This window comes from Schistocerca americana, chromosome 1 (assembly GCF_021461395.2).
Source record: "Schistocerca americana isolate TAMUIC-IGC-003095 chromosome 1, iqSchAmer2.1, whole genome shotgun sequence".
Classification (NCBI taxonomy): Eukaryota; Metazoa; Arthropoda; class Insecta; order Orthoptera; family Acrididae; genus Schistocerca; species Schistocerca americana.
This window is the reverse complement of record NC_060119.1, coordinates 955,498,049-955,521,455: the sequence shown is the minus strand read 5'-3', so window position 1 is coordinate 955,521,455 and position 23,407 is coordinate 955,498,049. Positions and strand designations below refer to the sequence as shown.

Genomic DNA, 23,407 nt, shown 5'->3' with positions numbered 1-23,407 from the left:
AACGTGAGAATGAAACAAACTAGAACCTGTAATTGGCGTTGACTAGTAACAAGTATGCCCAGAGCAATTTGAAATGAATTAGTTGAACACTTCCGTAATTCACCGTGAAACTAACGTGTGTCGTCCTGCTCCCCGTTTCTAGCTTATTGCCTGGGTACTTTGTTGCGAAGTAATGTATGAGCGCGCACACATGTATATGTGTGTTGGTGGGTAGGTAGGTGGATGGGTGAGAGGGAGAAGCTGCTTGCTACTTGCATTCTTTTCTAATAAATGGAAACACAGCCTGAACACAATTTCACTACCGGTTTCGATCTGCCATGTAGATCATCTTCAGGTCTGGTGCAGTTCGCAATAGTAGTAAAAATTTGTTTTTTTGTCTGTTACAGCAACTGACAAAAAGGCATTTTTTTCTGTCTCTTATCTGAGGAACGTACATGGCAAGACACAAGAATCAGCTTCACAAGTGTGAAGAAAGCTTCAAGCTCTAGCCTCGTGTACAAGTGCAAGGTAGCTAATTGTGTCATTCGATAGATTCCTCGTTCACTTCCAGGTTTAGTAAGATAATACTCATACAATAGGCAACTCACTATTCTATAAAACTCAGGGGGAAGATACGAGGCGTGTTTTTTTTTTTTTTTTTTTTTTTAAGTAAGTACCGTTTTGAACTTAAAAAAGACGTGCTAAGATATCCCAATAACGTTATTTTTACATGAAAGCCTGTGCCTTAATCGAGTCATTGACGCCATTACAGTCTGATTCTTCCCTGTTTACGTTGTGTACTGAGTGTTTAAGATGCCTCCGGTAATCGTGAGTCCCGCCGACTGTGAAGCACGGGCTGTTATACGATTTCTTAGTGCTAATGGCCTAAAAGCGATCGATGTTCATTGTGAGATCTGTGCAGTTTACGGAGAAAACATTATGAGTGATGGCATGGCAAGAAAGTGGGTGAGAGCATTAAAAGATGGCCGCACAAATGTGCATGATGAACAACGGAGTGGGCGTCCTTCGGTCGTTAATGAAAGTTTGGTGCAAGAAGTGGACAATAATGTGAAAGAAAACAGACGCTTTACGATTTCCTCCTTGCGGGATGACTTTCCTAATGTTTCTCGTAGTGTTTTCTATGGCATTGTGACCGAGCACTTGAATTTCCGAAAATTGTGCGCACGTTGGGTACCGAAAATGTTGACGGATGTACACAAAACCAAAGGTTGACCGATACCACAACGACGGTGATTATTTCTTAAGCCAAATTGTTACGGGCGATGAAACATTGGTGGCCTTCGTCGCACCAGAATCAAAGCAACAGTCCATGGAAGTCGAACAAGGGCATCGTTTTGCTGCAAGACAATGCCCGTCCGCATGCGGCGAATCAGACCAAAGATCTCATCAAATCTTTTCGATGGGAAACTCCAGATCATCCTCCGTACAGCCCCGATCTAGCGCCCAGTGACTGTCATCTGTTCCTGCACTTTAAGAAACACCTGGGCGGTCATCGTCTTCAAGACGACGACGAAGTCAAAACAGTGGTGATGCAGTTGTTAAAAAGTCAGGCGGCGACTGCTATGAGGAGGGTATTCAAAAACGGGTACAATGTTATGACAAGTGCCTCAATATTGGCGGAAATTATGTAGAAAAGTAGATTAAGGTACAGGCTTTCATGTAAAAATAAAATTATTGAGATATCTTAGCACATCTTTTTTTTAATTTCAAAACGGTACTTACTTAAAAAACACGCCTCGTACAATTTTTAATAAAATTTTGCTATTCTTTTGCGGTTTGTGTTAACTCTCGACGATTTTACAGCAGGTAACGTTGCTCGTAACTCAAATGCTCTAATGGCACGATAATGATCTACGATAACAAGTGGAGTGGCACTTTTATCTTCAAGCACACTCGCTACAGTAGTCCCGCCAGCGGTCATTGACCGCGGGAGGGCGCAGGCGGCCTCCTCGCACGGGCCGATATCAGCAGTATCGGGACGATCATCTGTGACGAGGACGGCGGATGAGATAACCGTGGCGGCGTCCTCGCACTTCCCCTTCCCTGTCACAGCGGCAGCGCCGTCCCTCACATCGCTCCTAGCGGCTAACGTCCGAGTCGCAGGCTGCACTGCTGGCGGTGAACTCGTGTTTATAAAAGGCTGACACCGGTGACAGGGGGCAGGTAGGTGCCGACTCTGCAGTCGGCGTGCAAGCGAGCGAGCGTACGTGGGTAGCACAGCCTTCCCAGTCCGTAGCATGGCCGATGCGGAACAGCAGCTGCCGCAGCAACAAGTGCCCGGGGAAGGGCAAGAGGAGGAGGAGGTGGACCAGCCGCTTCCTGCTATCGACGAACCCTTCCTCCAGGGTGTGCTGCGGAGCCACCTCCGGGACGACGGACTCGTCGTGGACAAAGTCGATGTCGGTCCGGGCAGTGGACCCGGGGACAACTACATGAGCACTGTGTACAGTGCCGTAGTGCGTGGCAAGACGGGACGACTAGAGGGTGAGTGGCCGAACGCAGCGACGCGCCTGTCGATCGCATGGGCTGTGTGTGTGTGTTTGCAGACGCATTGCCTATAGATTTGCTCTGTGTTACACTTACGCAAATAAGACACCAAATGGTGGGCGGAAGTCCGAAATGCTCATTGCTGTGCACATTTAGCTAACAAAAACATGTGCATTAATAATATTATGTGGTTGTCCCCAGCCATTTACATACAGCTACAGTCAAGGATAAATAAGAGCCAATATAGATCACAGTGTTGCTCGTGCGGAACTGTCAAAGATCCTGACTGTACCTCTTGCCAAACAGTCGTAGCTTACGTGTCCCATTTACAGGCTAAGTTTGTCCCATTTGCAGGCTAAGTTCAAAATGGCTCTGAGCACTAAGGGACTTAACATCTATGGTGATCAGTCCCCTAGAACTTAGAACTACTTAAACCTAACTAACCTAAGGACATCACGCAACACCCAGTCATCACGAGGCAGAGAAAATCCCTGACACCGCCGGGAATCGAACCACAGTCTAAGCGAAAGACAAAATTCAGTAAAAGTACAAAACTGTCAAAGTTGCACCGAAGTTTGTTTTCATTTAAATAGCGACCAGTTTCGGACTTAAGTCCATTGTCAACCCATCTACATAAGTCCTACAGTAACACCATGATGTATGTACGATGCGCACATTGCTTCTATGAGTGGCTAGGTGCAACGCACCGATAGACTGTGGTGTTTAAACAGTACGTTGCACTTAGCCTTCGCAAAAGCAATGTGCCAGCGTGCTCACATTGCCTTATGGTAAGACTAATTTGGATGGCTTTATAATGGACATAAGTCCGGAACTGGTCGCAATTTAAAGAAAAATGAATTTCTGTACTACTTTGACGGTTTTGTAACTGCCTGTTTACATCCAGCATACTGGAAGTGAGTGAAAGCAAAATTATTCTCGAGGAACCGTGCAAGGAAGTTGTTTCTGTTTAAACACCAAACCTGACAGCAACAGTCCCCTCTTAGCTGTACGTTTTTGCGCTTCCGCGTTACTCGTGCCTCTCGTGTGTCAGGCGCTATCTGCAAACTAGCTCCACCACATTCTCATGTAACACGTAGTTTGACGTCAGCTAACCTATGCAGGCTGAAGCGGGTCAGAATAGTATCGAAACAGGTCTGACGGTGGCTAACAGCACTTAAACCCGACCGTAAAAAGTTGTTATAGCCATAAAGAGTGGCAATTTTGTTAGACTGCTGCAGACAGTCCTCCTTTATTTCGCCTTAAAACATCGAGCATGTCAAACACTGCTTTCCATTCATTCACTTTCTCGTAAATACAGTGAACGACCTGACTTCTATAGGCTAAAAAACAGTTTTTTACCTGCACGGGAGTTGTCGTGCATTTGCAATAGCAGCATGACAAGAAATTGTCAACGGTTCACAGATAGAGGGTCAGAAACCGCTCTCTTGCCGACAGTGTTTCCGACATTTTCATTTCTCGTTATCAGGTATCAAACAGTATCAGTTAAAGTGATAATCAATTGATTACATTCCGTTTTTCTATCGCCTCGAGACTGAATATTTCTCCGTGCATGGGAACGCATGACGTAGTGCAACTGACATTGTTTGTCGTGCCAAGACTGCACTTAGAACGATAGTGCGTTTCCTGCGGAAGCCAAAGTTATAGATTAAATTACCGCTAGCGTACACACTTATTATCGCAGGCGTCTTCTCTGTAACATCTCATGAGCGTATGTGTTAATATGAAATGCCTGAAACTATGGAACTCGCCTGCCTCGTCTGTTTTAATAGCATCGACCAAGTACGGTCTAAAACTGTACATCCGATTTTATCAATGGAGAGGAATATACCCACAGATATTTTGTAATGAATTTGTGTGTACTGAGTGCCGTAAACTAGAAGTTAGATTTTTATGCGACAGCTGTAACAGAATAAACAAGTGTCTTACCCTAAATCTACTCGGACGAAGATTATTGTTGCCAGTACGGGCCTGCTGGGAATGCAATACCATCATAAACGAACATCCTAAGGGTATGTTGTTATACGTACTAAATAAACATACCTAAAACGCGGGATACTGAGCATTATTTGTCACAGAGACTAAAGTATCAGTCTTCTTACTCTGGTAATCCGGAAAGTATAACTTGTCACCGAACGGGGTGCCATTTACGTTATAATGAAGTACGGTAGTATCATTCCTTTTCCTACTGAACATCATGATATTTGCATAATTGTATATTATCTTCAATTTAAGATCTGATAAGCCATAATGTTTGTACAGACTGATGTGTACGGAATCGTAAACAATCTTGTACTTCGCATGTTAAAAGCAGGGCGTGGCAAATGGTAATATGTATGTGGACTATCGTAATTCTTTGGTCGTCGCAGAACGATTTTGTAAAAAAATTTCTGGCTTATTGCTGACTAATAAAGTCTGATTGTCATGTCCTTTTCTTACAAAGTTTCTTTTCATGAAAATTTTACTAACGACATTGTAAACGCTTAGGCGGCTGGAATTTGTAGAGAAAATTAGTGATCAGTTCCAGGGGTGACCGTATCAGAAATTCTGTAACACAACACTGAAACACCGGCGATTTCGGTTTTCGTTCCAGTTTGGGTGGAATTTCAGCAATGTACTTATTACAACAGCTACCAGAAATGTCTCTTTTTGACAGGAGTGGCTTTACAGCACGGCCACACACAACTTACAGAAACGTTGTCTATGATGTTGTCTATGATGTTGTCTATGCAAGTGAACCTTCTTCCGTCTTTTTTCTGAATCTAAAATTAAATCTGTTTAAGTAAATCGGAAACTTGATATGTTATGTTTAACAAGTAGCAGAGTGTTGCATAACCATGTGGTTAAGACTCAAGCTAATAATTGTTACTAGACATACAATGATATAGAATGTTCAACCATATTGTCTTCTGAACAGAGAATAACGTTCCTCTGTTTTTACAGTATAGGTTGCGACTTTTAAACTTCACTCACGGCCGTGTTATGGAAAAAAATTGAAAATATTTTAAGAAACAAAAAATTAAAGCTTTGGCAGACGTAACATTTGATGGAAACTCTTTTTAATCTGCATCGTATTTCATAACTTAGAAGTCTGGAAACTGGGCAGAGGTTACCGGCTCTGCGTAACCTTTAGCATTTCACTGCTTTCATTTTAATAAAATTGTTTAGCCAGTTGCATATGATTTCAGAGTATCGCAGTTAGTGCGTCGAATGAGCTGTAAATCGTTCCACACCTCTGGGTCTACAGTAGCCGCGAGCATTGTTGTTTGTGCGATGGATCTGATTAGTTATTTCATAGCAGGCAACCCCAAATCAGCTGAACTAGGAGTACTTTCAACGTAAATTCTATTCGCCATAAAGAAACTAATGAAAAGTAATAGTTATTGAGTATGAAAATTTTGTGAATAAGACTTTTCCGCTACCTATTCTTTAATAACGTGTACCTTAGAAATATGTACATATGCGGGAGAAAATGTCGTAAAACTTTCCACTTAAACAAGATTGTGTTAGTGTCCATACCATACATACTGGAATTCAGGAAAGAAAAAGCAGCTCTGAAACTTTGTTTTAAGCGAGGAAAAGCGACGGTACGGTAGTATTACGAATTAATTCTTCCTATAACTCCTCATTCACTTTGGCAACTAAGATTTTTCATATAAACTTTGTCGTGGCAATACGACAATAACAGCGGAGTCATACAGTGTCTATATACTTGTATTCTAAAAATCGAGTAATTGAAATCGAACGAAGACTAAATCTCGAGCTTTTCATTTGATAGTCTCATACACCGACCCATAAGTGTGTGGTCCTGCTTAGCTACTTTTAATGGTTTCTTAAACGAAATTTCAGCATCATCCATAGGATCTGACAATGCAGCCAGAAATTATTTAGACAAAGATCAAAGTAAAAAAAGAATGTATATGTAATGAGTACTGGGCACCATGATTACATACAAAGTTTTTTTTTAGTATGTGTTGGATTACAGTAAAGTTTAAATAGGTTGAGGCACTGGTCTGAGAAATCTTCTTAATTAGTCGTCTTATAAATATATATACATTCTTTTCAAGAACTATTTTACGATCCGGTTCTTGTTATATAACATGGGACGCGAAAAGTTTCATTCTCATTTCAATCTTTATTTGCTAGAATTTTCTTTAGAGAAGGAACTACAATTTGTCGTATGCTCTATCTATTTCAGCAAAATTCTTACTTAAGGCTCCTCCCGCAGTGCTTAATTTTGGCACAAAAGAAATATACTCTAATAATTATGTACTGTCTAGTAAAACTAATCAGTTATTGAACGTTATCCTAGATTTCTGACTGAAGAAATCACTCAAGCAATAATATGTGACGATTTATTAAAGATATTTCTGTGTAATTATACTATACTTGCTAAGGATCAATCACATGTTTTCTTGTAATCGTTGCATCGAAAGACTAGATATTTACAGTAGATGCTAGTTTCACCTAAATTTCATGCTGAGAATTTTCCAGCAGTTAGACTGAAGATAAGAAGGAAAAACAGCGCACTATATTTGAAACAATAAAGTTTATTCACAGGAACCTGTCATTTCACTGCGTCTGTGAAAGTGTGAGAACGGCATCCACGGCTACAAACCAAACCAAACCAAAAGAAATAAAAAAAATCATTACCACGAGAACGAATCATTGAAACCTAAATAGAAAGACCCAACGCTCCCTCACAAACAGAAAAAACTAAAAACCAGGAAAAAATAATCGTAATAAAATTCAATAAGAAAAATAATACTTAGTAAGAACGATATACTCCAATCTTAAGAGAACCATCAATAAGTGTTTACGTTTAGAAGAAAAAAATGTAAACACCAGCATAAAATAATCACTGTTAATTTCTCTCCACTGAACAGCATTGTGGAGAAAGAGGTACCTTTCCCAGTTTCCCTCAATGCCATTTGCAAGCCCAGAAAGATACAAAGTAGTGACATCCTATGCGAAACAAGTCTCCTAAAGGCGACTTTACGCATGTTATGAAGGATTCAGGTCCGGCTAACATGTAAGTCATCGCATATGGTCGATGTCCTTCCTCTCTAGTGCTCTAACCGGCCGATGTGGCCGTGCGGTTCTAGGCGCTTCAGTGTGGAACCGCGTGACCTCAACGGTCGCAGGTTCGAATCTTGCCTCGGGCATGGATGTGTGTGATGTCCTTAGGTTAGTTAGGTTTAAGTAGTTCTAAGTTCTAGGGGACTGATGACCACAGATGTTAAGTCCAATAGTGCTCAGAGCCATTTGAACCATCTAGTGCTCTAGCCACGCAAGCCGCGTGTTATCGTTCATGTAAATTGGCAAATTTCATTGAAGCCTAGGGAAACCGAATCTGTCGGCTAACTGAGGAGGTACAGCAATCGACCTCGCCAAAAATACAAATAATAGAGAGATCACTATTGCACGATCACGTAATTGTCATATTGCAATAGCTCTGTGCGATGAAAAGTGTGCTGCACCCTTAGCTAAGCAAAATCGCCCGTTATAATTAACCACGATTCAGCTGAAATCATTCTGGCTTGTTGACGCTGGTATCGATCATTATTGCCATCAAAATACTATTCTGGCAGGTAATGCGGACAGTCGTGATTCTTTGATGACCGCCAATCCGACCGATAGTCCAGTTAAAGTGAATAACAGTGGACGCCTTGTAGCCATTCATCTAAGAGATCATTCACAGTACGCCGGAATATCGCACAAGAACTGCCGCTTCTCACAATCTCCTGCAGCAGACACTACTGATAATTCTACTAAGATAGCGTTCCCAAGTGTGCCGTTAAGGAAAGTTCACTTGTCACTACTCACCACAAGTAATTTCATGTAAATATAAGTTCTGACGCTATGCAGAACGCAAAAATCTCTTCGTCAAGAAAATTAACAGTAAATTCTTCTTATTTGCTGGTGATACAAATAGTACAAATACAATTTTCAAACTATGTTATGCGTCATGTTTGGAGATACATATAAATTTAGAATAAAATGTAGCTCAAGGGAAAGTGTACACATTTTCATATGTCGCCCAAAAAATTATACTCTAGGGAACAGGTATCCTGTGAGTGGAGAGACTGAGTTGCCCATCTCAAAATAAGCGATAAGTGTGGATCTTTAACGTAGCGCCGGCCACGGTGGCCGAGCGGTTCTAGGCGCTCAGTCCGGAACCGCGCGACTGCTACGGTCGCAGGTTCGAATCCTGCCTCGGGCATGGATGTGTGTGTTGTCCATAGGTTAGGTAGATTTAAGTAGTTCTAAGTTCTAGGGGACTGATGACCTCAGATGTTAAGTCCCATAGTACTCAGAGCCATTTGAACCATTAACGTAGCACGTAGTTTGTCATGCATGATCTTCCTGAACTGTCTTTCTGTTTTCTGTCATTACAACATGCAGAAGAAAATTCTACTATATTTCATGCTCTTTCCGTTTTTCTGCTGTTAACCCTCTGTGCTCATAAAGACCGTTATCGAAAATGTATTCAAAACGACTGAGAGAAGTGCACTAAAAAAGAATACCGGACCTCAATATTTACGTGCACAGAGGGTTAAATCCGCTGAAGTTTTCTCTAAAATTATGCCGGTTAGTCAGTACACGACTTTGTACACTTCGAAGAATTTTCCATTTATTGGACCGAAAGCAATTCCATATGCTAACCAACGTGTGTTGATTAAGACAGATTTGCAGCAGCCAGGAGGTACTTGACGTACCAGATTTGTTTTAGAAAATTTCATGTTCTCTCAGAAGGTTCAAACTGTTTGCAAGTGAGTAGCACATGTTTAATGGACTACTAGAAAATGACACATTTAACAGCTGCCATGAATTTGCCTGAAGCTGATCTTTTGTGTTAGCCCACGTGCTGTTCCTTGTTTCCCGACTCAACAAGCGACTTGCGTAATAATTATGGCTGTTCCTTCCTGGTTTCACAACTTTGGAGCACCAAATCATAAGGATACATATGTTAGTCCCACATATCTCTTCCAGGGTGACGTGGGTGAGCACCTGAGAATTATTACTGCACCTATGAAAGAGAGTAACGTGATGCTGGCGCGATCACCAATATACGTTGAGGAGTCCTATTCTCACAGCCACCAACAAATTGACTGTGTAGTTTCTTTGAAGCACCTGTTTTCCTTTACTCTTTGTAATTGATTTCGCAACCATTTAGTTACAAGCCAGAGGTTCATGTTCGTGCTACTGACAGAATTGTCTTCGGCCTCAGGTCCGCTTCACTGTAGGAGCAAATGAAAATATTTCTTTTCAAAGATGCGTTATCGATAGAAAATCTTAGTAAAGTTTGAAATACTGGCTGTCAGAATAACAAACTCCACGACAAAAAAATTCAAAAACGTAATTTCGAACCGATTGTCTGAAAATTTCTAACTGATCCCGGTTTCGCAGTTAATGTGTATCATAAAAATTTCCTATATTAAATCATAACACACACACTACAACAGCAGTAGGATGAAAATGGTATATGAAATATTATAATAATAATAATTATTATTATTATTATTATTATTGTAGTAAACATGACAAATGACTACTACACTGGATCATTTTACCACTAGTCGAGCACTGTGTGATGCTTCGCTGGATAATTCGTACAGAACCCAGTAAGTCGGCTTTTTGTAGTTGTCAGATGTGTATTTTATCAGTGTCAACGCATTGCAAGTATCCATTAACATTTTTAGCAGTGTTTCCAGTGTGCCGAGAACCAATGGGAGCACTTTCATTGGTTTACACCAGCATCTCTGTTGTTCGATTTTTCAAGTCCCGTACCTGAAATTTTTGAAGCTATTTCTCGTGGACTCTGCTGCTACCTGGGATGTCAATGTCAGTGATCTACATTTCCTTATTGCATAAAGTTATGATGTCAGCTGTATTGTGTTCCAGAATTCGCTCTATCTAAATTCGGATGTATCTTCTCCGTGTTACCTAAATAATCCTTTACTGTTCGAAGAAAACTGATAACAGATGCAAAGTGTCATTTCCCGTATGACACATACTTTCACCTCAAAACTGGTTTTCTAAATCCGGTAAAATGTTAACGTTGTGTGTCCTCATTGAATATTCTAGTCGTTCACTTAACTATAACGTCCAGGCGTTCGAAGACAACTGCATAGCTTAAGAATAGAACTGCGTATGGTGTTATATCGCTATTTTGAGTAGAGTTTACCATTTTCTCGAGTAGCTCACTTGGTGGCGGGCATTTTCCTCTCTGGTATACAGTTGACCGTGTCACGTTTAACTTACAGTGTAATCTTGAAAAATAAAATGTTTTTCAAACACGGATGGAGTTAACACTGAAAACGTTGCTACGTTTAGTCCACTGCATCAAATAATACGCCATTCAGCGGAATTCCAGAAGACTTTCACTAAAATTTGTGATTGTATCTATGGTATGTTGCTTAGAGAATACCTATTAGCGACTTATTGTTTCATCACTAGAAGAACTGCCTCTAGTACGCTCTATAGCGTAACTATAGGAGGACGAGAGAATTAAAGGGAATGGCATAAAATTCCAGTATAAAGCATCCACTTTAGTTTGCCACAGATATCATGTGCGCTCTATAAAATGAATCGTGTATCTCATCAAATGCTACTCTCGCAAAATACATAAATGGCAAAGATTTCAAAAGTTTCGCGAAGCTATTCCGTGAGCTGTACAACGTAAGACAGAAAAATGTGGACTAGAAAGATGTTACGTTTCATCTGCTAAAGAAACACTGATAAAAATAATTATTTTCAGAAATCCACCGTAATCCCATTGTAACGATTCTGAGGATTCGTGACTGTCGAAACCTTTTAGTATTTCCATATTTGGTACGCGAAAAAGAGACACGCAACGTTTAACATCCGAGAGTTCGAAGTACTTGGTGTCAGTCAGATGCGTAGACTAAGCGGAGGTAGTTAGCGAACGACCCAACAAATTAATTCGTCTTTGTCTCCTGCCGTGGCATCGATCCACATGAAGCATAATTTGTCATTAATTCACCTGAATAGTCCTAAAACCCTTCCTGTTATTAACAAAAAACATAGTATTGATAAGTGATACGCCGCGCGCACACACACCGGGCTTTTTCCAGAGTAAAGTATGTCTCTAAGCACTTATTGTTAATAGTTGATATTCTTAATTGCTGAAGGAACATTAGAAACACAGACAGAATAGACAGAAAGGACAAGTTCAAGATCCTGCTTTTAGAATCCAGTAGGCATTCTAATTGCTCATCAAAAATGATTGATTCATCTACTGAAGGAAACATCGGCTTATCGTAGACAGATATGTGCCGTAAATCTCTGATTTTTCCAAAAAATTATCAATGGTACTCGTTACCAAGGTCTATCTCGTTATACTGCTGCAATGAAGGACAAGCTACATCACAATATTTGATCTGTGGATGCATTTTGATGTAATCCCTAGCAGATATTTATTCCTATTTTTATAGTACTTAACAAGACTATACTTTTTTAGGATGTATTATGTTTTTTTCTCACTTTGGTACTCTACCCAGTGCTCAGACCGCAAATAGAAATGTCGAAAATGAAATGAAACGTGGTCTCATTGTTAAATTCGTATTTCTATAGAAGTACAGTAAAATACGTGAGATTTCTACCGTGATTAATTAAATGAGAGATGGTTTTCGGTCTCAAAAAAAAAAATGGTACAGACTAAAAATGGCTCTATAATGCGGAAAGCAGTTTTTGAACAAATGGTTCAAATGGCTCTCAGCACTATGGGACTTAACATCTGAGGTCATCAGTACCCTAGAACTTAGAACTACTTAAACCTAACTAACCTAAGGACATCACACACATCCATGCCCGAGGCAGGATTCGAACCTGCGGCCGTAGCAGTCACGCGGTTCCGGACTGAAGCGCCTAGAACCGCTCGGCCACAGCGGCCGGTAGGTTTTAAATAAATAACTGCTTTTCACAACTTGCAGTCGATTTTAGGCGATCATGTTTCTGCACAGATGGAAATCAGCTAACGTGGCTTAACTGGCATGTTTTATTTGTAAACTAACTCTTATATACCGGTAAAATTAATTACTAAAGACATTGCATATCAACTACTTCGCAACAAAATTGTTCCCTGCACTAAGCGTACACAGCAGCGGATAAACGTTGTTGCGAGGTAGGAGCGGCAGCACCGCTTTGGCTGCGTTAACGCTGCCTCCGACGTGCTTTGGACGCAGCGTAAGCCGATACATCACTTTAATATGTTAATGCGGCCAAGCCTTGAAGAAAATGCGGCGGGAGGTCTCACGCTGTCTCTGCCACGTGTATCCGTTTCGCAATGTTATGGTACGTGCCGACACGTCCGCACTACGTGGACTGAAAAGCGTTATTATTCTCTCTCTCTCTCTCTCTCCCTCTCAATACAGTAAAATGCCAACAATATTTTTGTAAAAGTAGTGGATTCCACATTATTGTTCTCTCTACAGAGAGAGGCACCTTGTTTCCTTATCAAACACATTAACCCAAACAATATTTTGTGCAAGGTGTGACCTTATATCGTATACTTGAGGCTTCTTCCTCCACTGACAGTCTACATCGTGTTGCGCCACCACTGCAACTACATTAGTAGTGGTCATTGTGGTCATTAACATAATCCATTCGAGTAGAGCCCCAGAGAAGATCTTTACACTGATATGACAACAAGTATCAGTGATATTTAGTGATGCGTCATGAAAGTTTTTCATTCCCCAGATGAATTCTCAAGTGGACAACACTTCACTTAGCTGCTTCCATAGGCTTACCTCTATGGAACTCATCGTTTTTACTCAATTGGCGTCATTTAACTTTCTAACTTTAGATGTATGTAATGACGTGTCTAACGACATGGCTATAAATAATCTAACCACAGAGAAAAAAGCATTTAAAGTCTGTCGGTAGCGTCCCATGTAGCGAGAACTGACTTCGACACCGATAAGTGAATACATTTTATTGCCCTGTTACTGACTTCATAGTGAGATGGTTCGATAGTTGGAAGTGTTGCATGTTGTTTATTCCCTTGGTGTGTACCACAGCTGGCTAATGCAAGCTTTTCTTGGAGTAAGAAAGGCTCTTCGTGGACACCAAGTGCATGGTACGTATCAGTCGAAGTTGACCTGATCTGCTCAGTAAGCTTAAAGTACCCATATCATATGATGGAAGACTATCTGAAATTGTCACCTTAAAAAAAATAGTTGAACAGCAGCTGCATCTTCACTTGAGGAAAGTGTTTAAGACAAGACAGACTGGCTAGAATCCACAATAGGCCAATATCTCATAACATCAACGTCGAAACGAGTCATAGATCTAAAGATCTACTACTGCGGCTGAAAATTGTAATAAGCCTGTTCTAAACTTCTAATATTTTAATTGTAATAATATTTAAGCAGAGGAAGCAGAAAGCGGACGATACTACCATACTAATAATCCAACGGGTTCATATGTTTAAAAACACCTAAAAGGCGATTTAATATCCTAAAAGACTCATTGTAAACAACTAACAAGCCACCTCTAAGTCGTAGTTAATATGCGATAAGCACGTCTCTGAGCGTAGCGTTGGACGCTTTTGGATAGGCCCTTCTGCCTCGTTTGCTTTTAAAAAGATCTCTGCTACCGAAAAGCAATGAGCATCAGATTTATTCGGAAATGTCCGTGTCCCGTCCTCACATATTCATACATTGTCTTATGCTAAATTCCTCTTATAAGCACCTCAGACATGTAGAGAACACCGAATAGCAACTGGTGTGAAGAGGTACGTAGCCAGAACATGCGCCGATTGTACAACAAACAATTTAATCGATCCCAGCGTTAACGTGATAGGAAGCGTCAGAGGACCAAGAAAATCTTTCCAGAATGAAATCAGCCGAGTGTGCGCTGATATGAAACTCCCAGACTGATTAAAACTGTGTGCCGGACCGAGGCTCGAACTCGGGGCCTAGCCTTTCGCGGGCAAGTGCTCTACCAACCAACAAGCCATTCTTAGGTAGCACAGTTGGTAGGGCACTTTCCCGCGAAAGGCAAAGGCCTCAAATTCGAGTCTTGATCCGGCACACAGTTTTTAATCTTCCTAGAAGTTTTAAGAAACAATGTGTAGAATTACAGTTTCCATGTAGATTTCAGGAGTGAGCTTGTTACTACATTAGTTCAATGTACAGATGTACTAACTACGCGAGACACTGCGGTTGCCGGCCGAAGTGGCCGTGCGGTTAAAGGCGCTGCAGTCTGGAACCGCAAGACCGCTACGGTCGCAGGTTCGAATCCTGCCTCGGGCACGGATGTTTGTGATGTCCTTAGGTTAGTTAGGTTTAACTAGTTCTAAGTTCTAGGGGACTAATGACCTCAGCAGTTGAGTCCCATAGTGCTCAGAGCCATTTGAACCATTTGCACACTGCGGTTATTTTGCCCATAGCACTTCACGCGTGGAGCGTTGCGTGTCCGTTCAAATAATTGTTTACCAATGACATATACGCCCGTTAAAGATATATAATGCAAATTAAGAAGTACCGTGTGTTCATGACACAAAACTATTCTGTGATACGAATAAAACATAATCGTTTCTGGATGACATTTTATTTTCAGGTTTCTACAGACTCAGAAACAGAAAATGTGAAATTAGGAAGGGCTTATATACAGATACTAAATAAGCGGCTAGTTAAACAAAAACAAATGTATAGCATTTTTCCACGATCCAATCCATTTGCTTAAATTTTCCTCCCGTGTAATCGATGATGAATTCTATTATTGTACTTAACATAACCATCATAAAATTTATAAGGAAAACGGTAGCTATCGTTTACAGTGGGGAGCGTCTGAAATGCTACGAGGCCTCTATTACCCCAGTAATAGAAAGAGAAACAATATTGCCACACACTATTAGTTAAAACGTATTTTGTCCCACCACTCGGTCGCTCTTAAAATATGACTTAATAAAGTGTCTAAATGAAAACAGGCTCTTAAATAAAGAGGCGCATCACGAAGGAGTTATGTAAATAGGTCACAAATTGGTTTTCATACAAGTTTCGACAGAAAATGCAAATCCATAAACTTCGGCAGACGATGGATGAATGTGTTACGCTGCAGCACAATTTCACCGAGCAGCTGGCGGTGGTAGTAAAGAGGGGAGGTGTAATACCAGAGCATAAAGTATCTGCGAATTTCATGAATAGCCCGACGTGCAAATAGTGCGTAAGTGAGCACTGAGCACTGTGGACTCACCTCACCGTGCTATCACGTAGTTACGCACAGATGCCCCTCTAACTATACACATTAGAACATGGAGTATCATTAATGACTTGAGAATGTCACTACATTGTTTTTGTACGTTTGATGTTAAATGAATAATGCAGAATATCCACTGTCCCCCAAAGTGACTAATACCAATTGTGCTCGTGCACAAACGCCATAGCCCGCATCTCGTGGTCGTGCGGTAGCGTTCTCGCTTCCCACGCCCGGGTTCCCGGGTTCGATTCCCGGCGGGGTCAGGGATTTTCTCTGCCTCGTGATGGCTGGGTGTTGTGTGCTGTCCTTAGGTTAGTTAGGTTTAAGTAATTCTAAGTTCTAAGGGACTTATGACCACAGCAGTTGAGTCCCATAGTGCTCAGAGCCATTCGAACCATTTGAACAAACGCCATATTGAAATTCTGATAGCAATTCTAATTTATTAATTTAAAAGATTCGTGTTTCTTGCCACACAAAATAGCTTACTTCGATCAAAACAAAATAACATTGTATCGAGTTCTTCGTTTAGTGTGATTACATAAGCAGCTGTTACACAAGATTTGTTCTGCAAAAGCCGGCGGGAGTGGCCGAGCGGTTAAAGGCGCTACAGTCTGGGTTAGATGGCCTTGGGCAAGTACAGAAAGGGCAACAGCCTCAACGGGTGCGGGGCAAAGTCAGGACATGTGGGGACCAAGCAGCAGTCGGTATTGTAATTGTAAACTGTCGAAGCTGCGATGGTAAAGTACCGGAACTTCAAGCGCTGATAGAACGCACCGAAGCTGAAATCGTTATAGGTACAGAAAGCTGGCTGAAGCCAGAGATAAATTCTGCCGAAATTTTTACAAAGGTACAGACGACGTTTAGAAAGGATAGATTGCATGCAACCGGTGCTGGAGTGTTCCTCGCTGTTAGCAGTAGTTTATCCTGTAGTGAAGTAGAAGTGGATAGTTCCTGTGAATTATTATGGGTGGAGGTTACACTCAACAACCGAGCTAGGTTAATAATTGGCTCCTTTTACCGACCTCCCGACTCAGCAGCATTAGTGGCAGAACAACTGAGAGAAAATTTGGAATACATTTCACATAAATTTTCTCAGCATGTTATAGTCTTAGTTGGAGATTTCAATTTACCAGATATAGACTGGGACACTCAGATGTTTAGGACGGGTGGTAGGGACAGAGCATCGAGTGACATTATACTGAGTGCACTATCCGAAAATTACCTCGAGGAATTAAACAGAGAACCGACTCGTGGAGATAACATCTTGGACCTACTGATAACAAACAGACCCGAACTTTTCGACTCTGTATGTGCAGAACAGGGAATCAGTGATCACAAGGCCGTTGCAGCATCTCTGAATATGGAAGTTAATAGGAATATAAAAAAAGGGAGGAAGGTTTATCTGTTTAGCAAGAGTAATAGAAGGCAGATTTCAGACTACCTAACAGATCAAAACGAAAATTTCTGTTCCGACACTGACAATGTTGAGTGTTTATGGAAAAAGTTCAAGGCAATCGTAAAATGCGTTTTAGACAGGTACGTGCCGAGTAAAACTGTGAGGGACGGGAAAAACCCACCGTGGTACAACAACAAAGTTAGGAAACTACTGCGAAAGCAAAGAGAGTTTCACTCCAAGTTTAAACGCAGCCAAAACCTCTCAGACCAACAGAAGCTAAACGATGTCAAAGTTAGCGTAAGGAGGGCTATGCGTGAAGCGTTCATTGAATTCGAAAGTGAAATTCTATGTACCAACTTGACAGAAAATCCTAGGAAGTTCTGGTCTTACGTTAAATCAGTAAGTGGCTCGAAACAGCATATCCAGACACTACGGGATGATGATGGCATTGAAACAGAAGATGACACGCGTAAAGCTGAAATACTAAACACCTTTTTCCAAAGCTGTTTCACAGAGGAAGGCCGCACTGCAGTTCCTTCTCTAAATCCTCGCACAAACGAAAAAATGGCTGACATCGAAATAAGTGTCCAAGGAATAGAAAAGCAACTGGAATCACTCAATAGAGGAAAGTCCACTGGACCTGACGGGATACCAATTCGATTCTACACAGAGTACGCGAAAGAACTTGCCCCCCTTCTAACAGCCGTGTACCGCAAGTCTCTAGAGGAACGGAGGGTTCCAAATGATTGGAAAAGAGCACAGATAGTCCCAGTCTTCAAGAGGGGTCGTCGAGCAGATGCGCAAAACTATAGACCTATTTCTCTTACGTCGATCTCTTGTAGAATTTTAGAACATGTTTTTTGCTCGCGTATCATGTCATTTCTGGAAACCCAGAATCTACTATGTAGGAATCAACATGGATTCCGGAAACAGCGATCGTGTGAGACCCAGAAAATATTAGATACAGGCTCCCAGGTAGATGCTATTTTTCTTGACTTCCGGAAGGCGTTCGATACAGTTCCGCACTGTCGCCTGATAAACAAAGTAAGAGCCTACGGAATATCAGACCAGCTGTGTGGCTGGATTGAAGAGTTTTTAGCAAACAGAACACAGCATGTTGTTATCAATGGAGAGACGTCTACAGACGTTAAAGTAACCTCTGGCGTGCCACAGGGGAGTGTTATGGGACCATTGCTTTTCACAATATATATAAATGACTTAGTAGATAGTGTCGGAAGTTCCATGCGGCTTTTCGCGGATGATGCTGTAGTATACAGAGAAGTTGCAGCATTAGAAAATTGTAGCGAAATGCAGGAAGATCTGCAGCGGATAGGCACTTGGTGCAGGGAGTGGCAACTGACCCTTAACATAGACAAATGTAATGTATTGCGAATACATAGAAAGAAGGATCCTTTATTGTATGATTATATGATAGCGGAACAAACACTGGTAGCAGTTACTTCTGTAAAATATCTGGGAGTATGCGTGCGGAACGATTTGAAGTGAAATGATCATATAAAATTAATTGTTGGTAAGGTGGGTACCAGGTTGAGATTCATTGGGAGAGTGCTTAGAAAATGTGGTCCATCAACAAAGAAGGTGGCTTACAAAACACTCGTTCGACCTATACTTGAGTATTGTTCATCAGTGTGGGATCCGTACCAGATCGGTCTGACGGAGGAGATAGAGAAGATCCAAAGAAGAGCGGCGCGTTTCGTCACAGGGTTATTTGGTAACCGTGATAGCGTTACGGAGATGTTTAATAAACTCAAGTGGCAGACTCTGCAAGAGAGGCGCTCTGCATCGCGGTGTAGCTTGCTCGCCAGGTTTCGAGAGGGTGCGTTTCTGGATGAGGTATCGAATATATTGCTTCCCCCTACTTATACCTCACGAGGAGATCACGAATGTAAAATTAGAGAGATTAGAGCGCGCACGGAGGCTTTCAGACAGTCGTTCTTCCCGCGAACCATACGCGACTGGAACAGGAAAGGGAGGTAATGACAGTGGCACGTAAAGTGCCCTCCGCCACACACCGTTGGGTGGCTTGCGGAGTATCAATGTAGATGTAGATAGACCGCTGCGGTCGCAGGTTCGAATCCTGCCTCGGGCATGGATGTGTGTGATGCCCTTAGGTTAGTTAGTTTTAAGTAGTTCTAAGTTCTAGGGGAGTTACGACCACAGCAGTTGAGTCCCATAGTGCTCAGTCATTTGAACCACTTTGTTCTGCCAAAATGGTAGCTAAAAGGAATGCGTTCCGCATCTTCTGATGAATATGGTCGGGTTTGTTTTCCAGGAACAAGACTGCGTAACCACTTCACTGTGGGTGATTATTGGCTCTGCGGTTAACCTTCTTCCCTGAAGCTCTCACGTGACACTCTGTGCTGTTGCACGCAACGTGACGTACACGTGATTATGATTGAGTAACCACCACAGCAGAAAAATTTTGTAGCGGAATTAATGTTTATTCACCATTTTTCATTTCTGACGAGTGGCAGTTTTTCAGAGTGTTATTTTGAAATTCTGCTTTTTACTTCGGGGTGATGGTTATGCGCATGTCTTTCAAAGCAATAATATTTAACTCTAAGATTAAATTTAATGTGGTTGTACACAAATTGCTGTAACTGGAGGACTCATTATGATATTAATAGTTGTTAAGATAAGGGCTGTGATGACAACAATCAATTTTGGACTTTCTCCGCTCTCTCGTTTCGCGGCACCAGTCTTCCTTTTACGACATCCACGAGAAAGTATTTTCATTGTCCAGCACTGAATTAATCTGGCACCGTACTACTTAGATGTCTCCTACAATCTGACCCGTTGCAGTGCACGAACATTCAAGAACGGGCCACACAATTAGCCTTCTTGATAGATGTGCTATGCTTTCCGAGACGTATCCCAACAAACCGATGGCGGATATTCTATTCAATGCCGTCTGCAACGTTACCCTCGGATATTTAATCTGCGTGACAGAAGCAAGCTATTCCATTGATACAGTATTCGAACATTACAGAAATGTCACCAACGGCATCGACATAAATACACTACTGGCCATTAAAATTGCTACACCAAGAAGAAATGCAGATGACAAACGGGTATTCATTGAACAAATACACTCCTGGAAATGGAAAAAAGAACACTTTGACACCGGTGTGTCAGACCCACCATACTTGCTCCGGACACTGCGAGAGGGCTGTACAAGCAATGATCACACGCACGGCACAGCGGACACACCAGGAACCGCGGTGTTGGCCGTCGAATGGCGCTAGCTGCGCAGCATTTGTGCACCGCCGCCGTCAGTGTCAGCCAGTTTGCCGTGGCATACGGAGCTCCATCGCAGTCTTTAACACTGGTAGCATGCCGCGACAGCGTGGACGTGAACCGTATGTGCAGTTGACGGACTTTGAGCAAGGGCGTATAGTGGGCATGCGGGAGGCCGGGTGGACGTACCGCCGAATTGCTCAACACGTGGGGCGTGAGGTCTCCACAGTACATCGATGTTGTCGCCAGTGGTCGGCGGAAGGTGAACGTGCCCGTCGACCTGGGACCGGACCGCAGCGACGCACAGATGCACGCCAAGACCGTAGGATCCTACGCAGTGCCGTAGGGGACCGCACCGCCACTTCCCAGCAAATTAGGGACACTGTTGCTCCTGGGGTATCGGCGAGGACCATTCGCAACCGTCTCCATGAAGCTGGGCTACGGTCCCGCACACCGTTAGGCCGTCTTCCGCTCACGCCCCAACATCGTGCAGCCCGCCTCCAGTGGTGTCGCGACAGGCGTGAATGGAGAGACGAATGGAGATGTGTCGTCTTCAGCGATGAGAGTCGCTTCTGCCTTGGTGCCAATGATGGTCGTATGCGTGTTTGGCGCCGTGCAGGTGAGCGCCACTATCAGGACTGCATACGACCGAGGCACACAGGGCCAACACCCCGCATCATGGTGTGGGGAGCGATCTCCTACACTGGCCGTACACCACTGGTGATCGTCGAGGGGACACTGAATAGTGCACGGTACATCCAAACCGTCATCGAACCCATCGTTCTACCATTCCTAGACCGGCAAGGGAACTTGCTGTTCCAACAGGACAATGCACGTCCGCATGTATCCCGTGCCACCCAACGTGCTCTAGAAGGTGTAAGGCAACTACCCTGGCCAGCAAGATCTCCGGATCTGTCCCCCATTGAGTATGTTTGGGACTGGATGAAGCGTCGTCTCACGCGGTCTGCACGTCCAGCACGAACGCTGGTCCAACTGAGGCGCCAGGTGGAAATGGCATGGCAAGCCGTTCCACAGGACTACATCCAGCATCTCTACGATCGTCTCCATGGGAGAATAGCAGCCTGCATTGCTGCGAAAGGTGGATATACACTGTACTAGTGCCGACATTGTACATGCTCTGTTGCCTGTGTCTATGTGCCTGTGGTTCTGTCAGTGTGATCATGTGATGTATCTGACCCCAGGAATGTGTCAATAAAGTTTCCCCTTCCTGGGACAATGAATTCACAGTGTTCTTATTTCAATTTCCAGGAGTGTATATTATACTAGATCTGACAGGTAATTACATTTTCAAGCAGTTTGGGAGCTTTGATCCTGAGAAATCAGTGCCCAGAACAACCACCTCTGGCCGTAATAACGGCCACGATACGCATGGCTATTGAGTAAAACAGCTACAACACCATAACACAGTTCATCAAGAGTAGTGACTGGCGTATTGAGGCGAGCCAGTTGCTCGGCCACCATTGACCAGACGTTTTCAATTGGTGAAAGATATGGAGAATGAGCTGGCCAGGGCAGCAGTTGAACATTTTCTGTATTCAGCAAGGCCCGCACAGGACCTGCAACATGCGGCCGTGCATTATCCCGCTGAAATGTAGAGTTTCGCAGGGATCGAATGAAGGGTACAGCCACGGGTCGTAACACATCTGAAATGTAACGTCCACTGTTCAAAGTGCTGTCAGTGCGACCAAGAGGTGACCGAGACGTGTAACCAATAGCACCCCATACCATCACGCCGGATGATACGCCAGTATGACGATGACGAATACACGCCTCCAATGTGCGTTCACCGCGATGCCGCCAAACACGGATGCGACCATCATGACGCTGTAAACAGAACCTGGATTCATCTGAAAAAATGACGTTTTTCCATTCGTGCACCAAGGTTCGTCGTTGAGTACACCATCGCAGGCGCTCCTGTCTGTGATGCAACGTCAAGGGTAACCGCAGCCATGGTCTCTGAGCTGATAGTCCATGCTGCTGCAAACGTCGTCGAACTGTTCGTGCAGACGGTTGTAGTCTTGCAAACTTCCCCATCTGTTGACTCAGGGATCGAGACGTGGCTGCACGATCCGTTACAGCCATTCGGATAAGATCCCTGTCATCTCGACTGCTAGTGATACGAGGCCATTGGGATCCAGCACGGCGTTCCGTATTACCCTGCTGAACCCACCGATTCCATATTCTGCTAACAGTCATTGGATCTCGACCAACGCGAGCAGCAATGTCGCGATATGATAAACCGCAATCGCGAAAGGCTACAATCCGACCTTTAGCAAAGTCGGAAACGTGATGGTACGTATTTCTCCTCCTTACACGAGGCATCACAACAACGTTTCACCAGGCAACGCTGGTCATCTGCACTTTGTAGGCGTCGGCACCGGCGTCAACCTTGTGTGAATGCTCTGTAAAGCTAATTATTTGCATATCAAAGCATCTTCTTCCTGTTCGTTAAATTTTGCGTCTGTAGTACGTCATCTTCGTGGTAATGGTAGCTGAGTGGTCAGCGTGACAGACTGGCAATCCTAAGGGCCCGGGTTCGATTCCCGGCTGGGTCGGAAATTTTCTCCGCTCAGGGACTGGGTGTTGTGTTGTCCTAATCATCATCATTTCATCCCCATCGACGCGCAGGTCGCCGAAGTGGCGTCAAATCGAAAGACCTGCACCAGGCGAACGGTCTACCCGACGGGAGGCCTTAGCCACACGACATTTCCATTTATCTTCGTGGTGTAGCAATTTTAATGGCCAGTAGTGAATATCCGTTTATCCCCTGTACCATCAGACTTTCGGAAAAACACCATCCACACACTTCCGAAGATTGCGACAGCCAAAATGTTAGAATTATAGCGCCATCAACTCAACGGATCATTCAAACAAGCTGCGGACAAGAATAATATACAGAAGAATGGAAAAGGAAATTGAGAATCTGTTAGTGACTATCAGTTTGGCTTTAGGAAAGGTAAAGGCACCATAGAGGCAGTACTGACGTTGCGGTTGATAACGGAA

General features: G+C 43.0%; 1 protein-coding gene across 1 annotated transcript in view; it reads left to right on the top strand.

Moving 5' to 3' along the window:
* Positions 1-2,127: 2,127 nt before the first annotated feature.
* LOC124595537 overlaps positions 2,128-23,407 on the top strand; it is a 112,597-nt gene continuing 91,317 nt past the window's right edge. Inside the window, exon 1 of the mRNA XM_047134313.1 lies at positions 2,128-2,484. Within this exon, the coding sequence (XP_046990269.1) occupies positions 2,238-2,484 (247 nt within the window). The 5' untranslated portion in view covers positions 2,128-2,237. The remainder of the gene's footprint in view (positions 2,485-23,407) is intronic.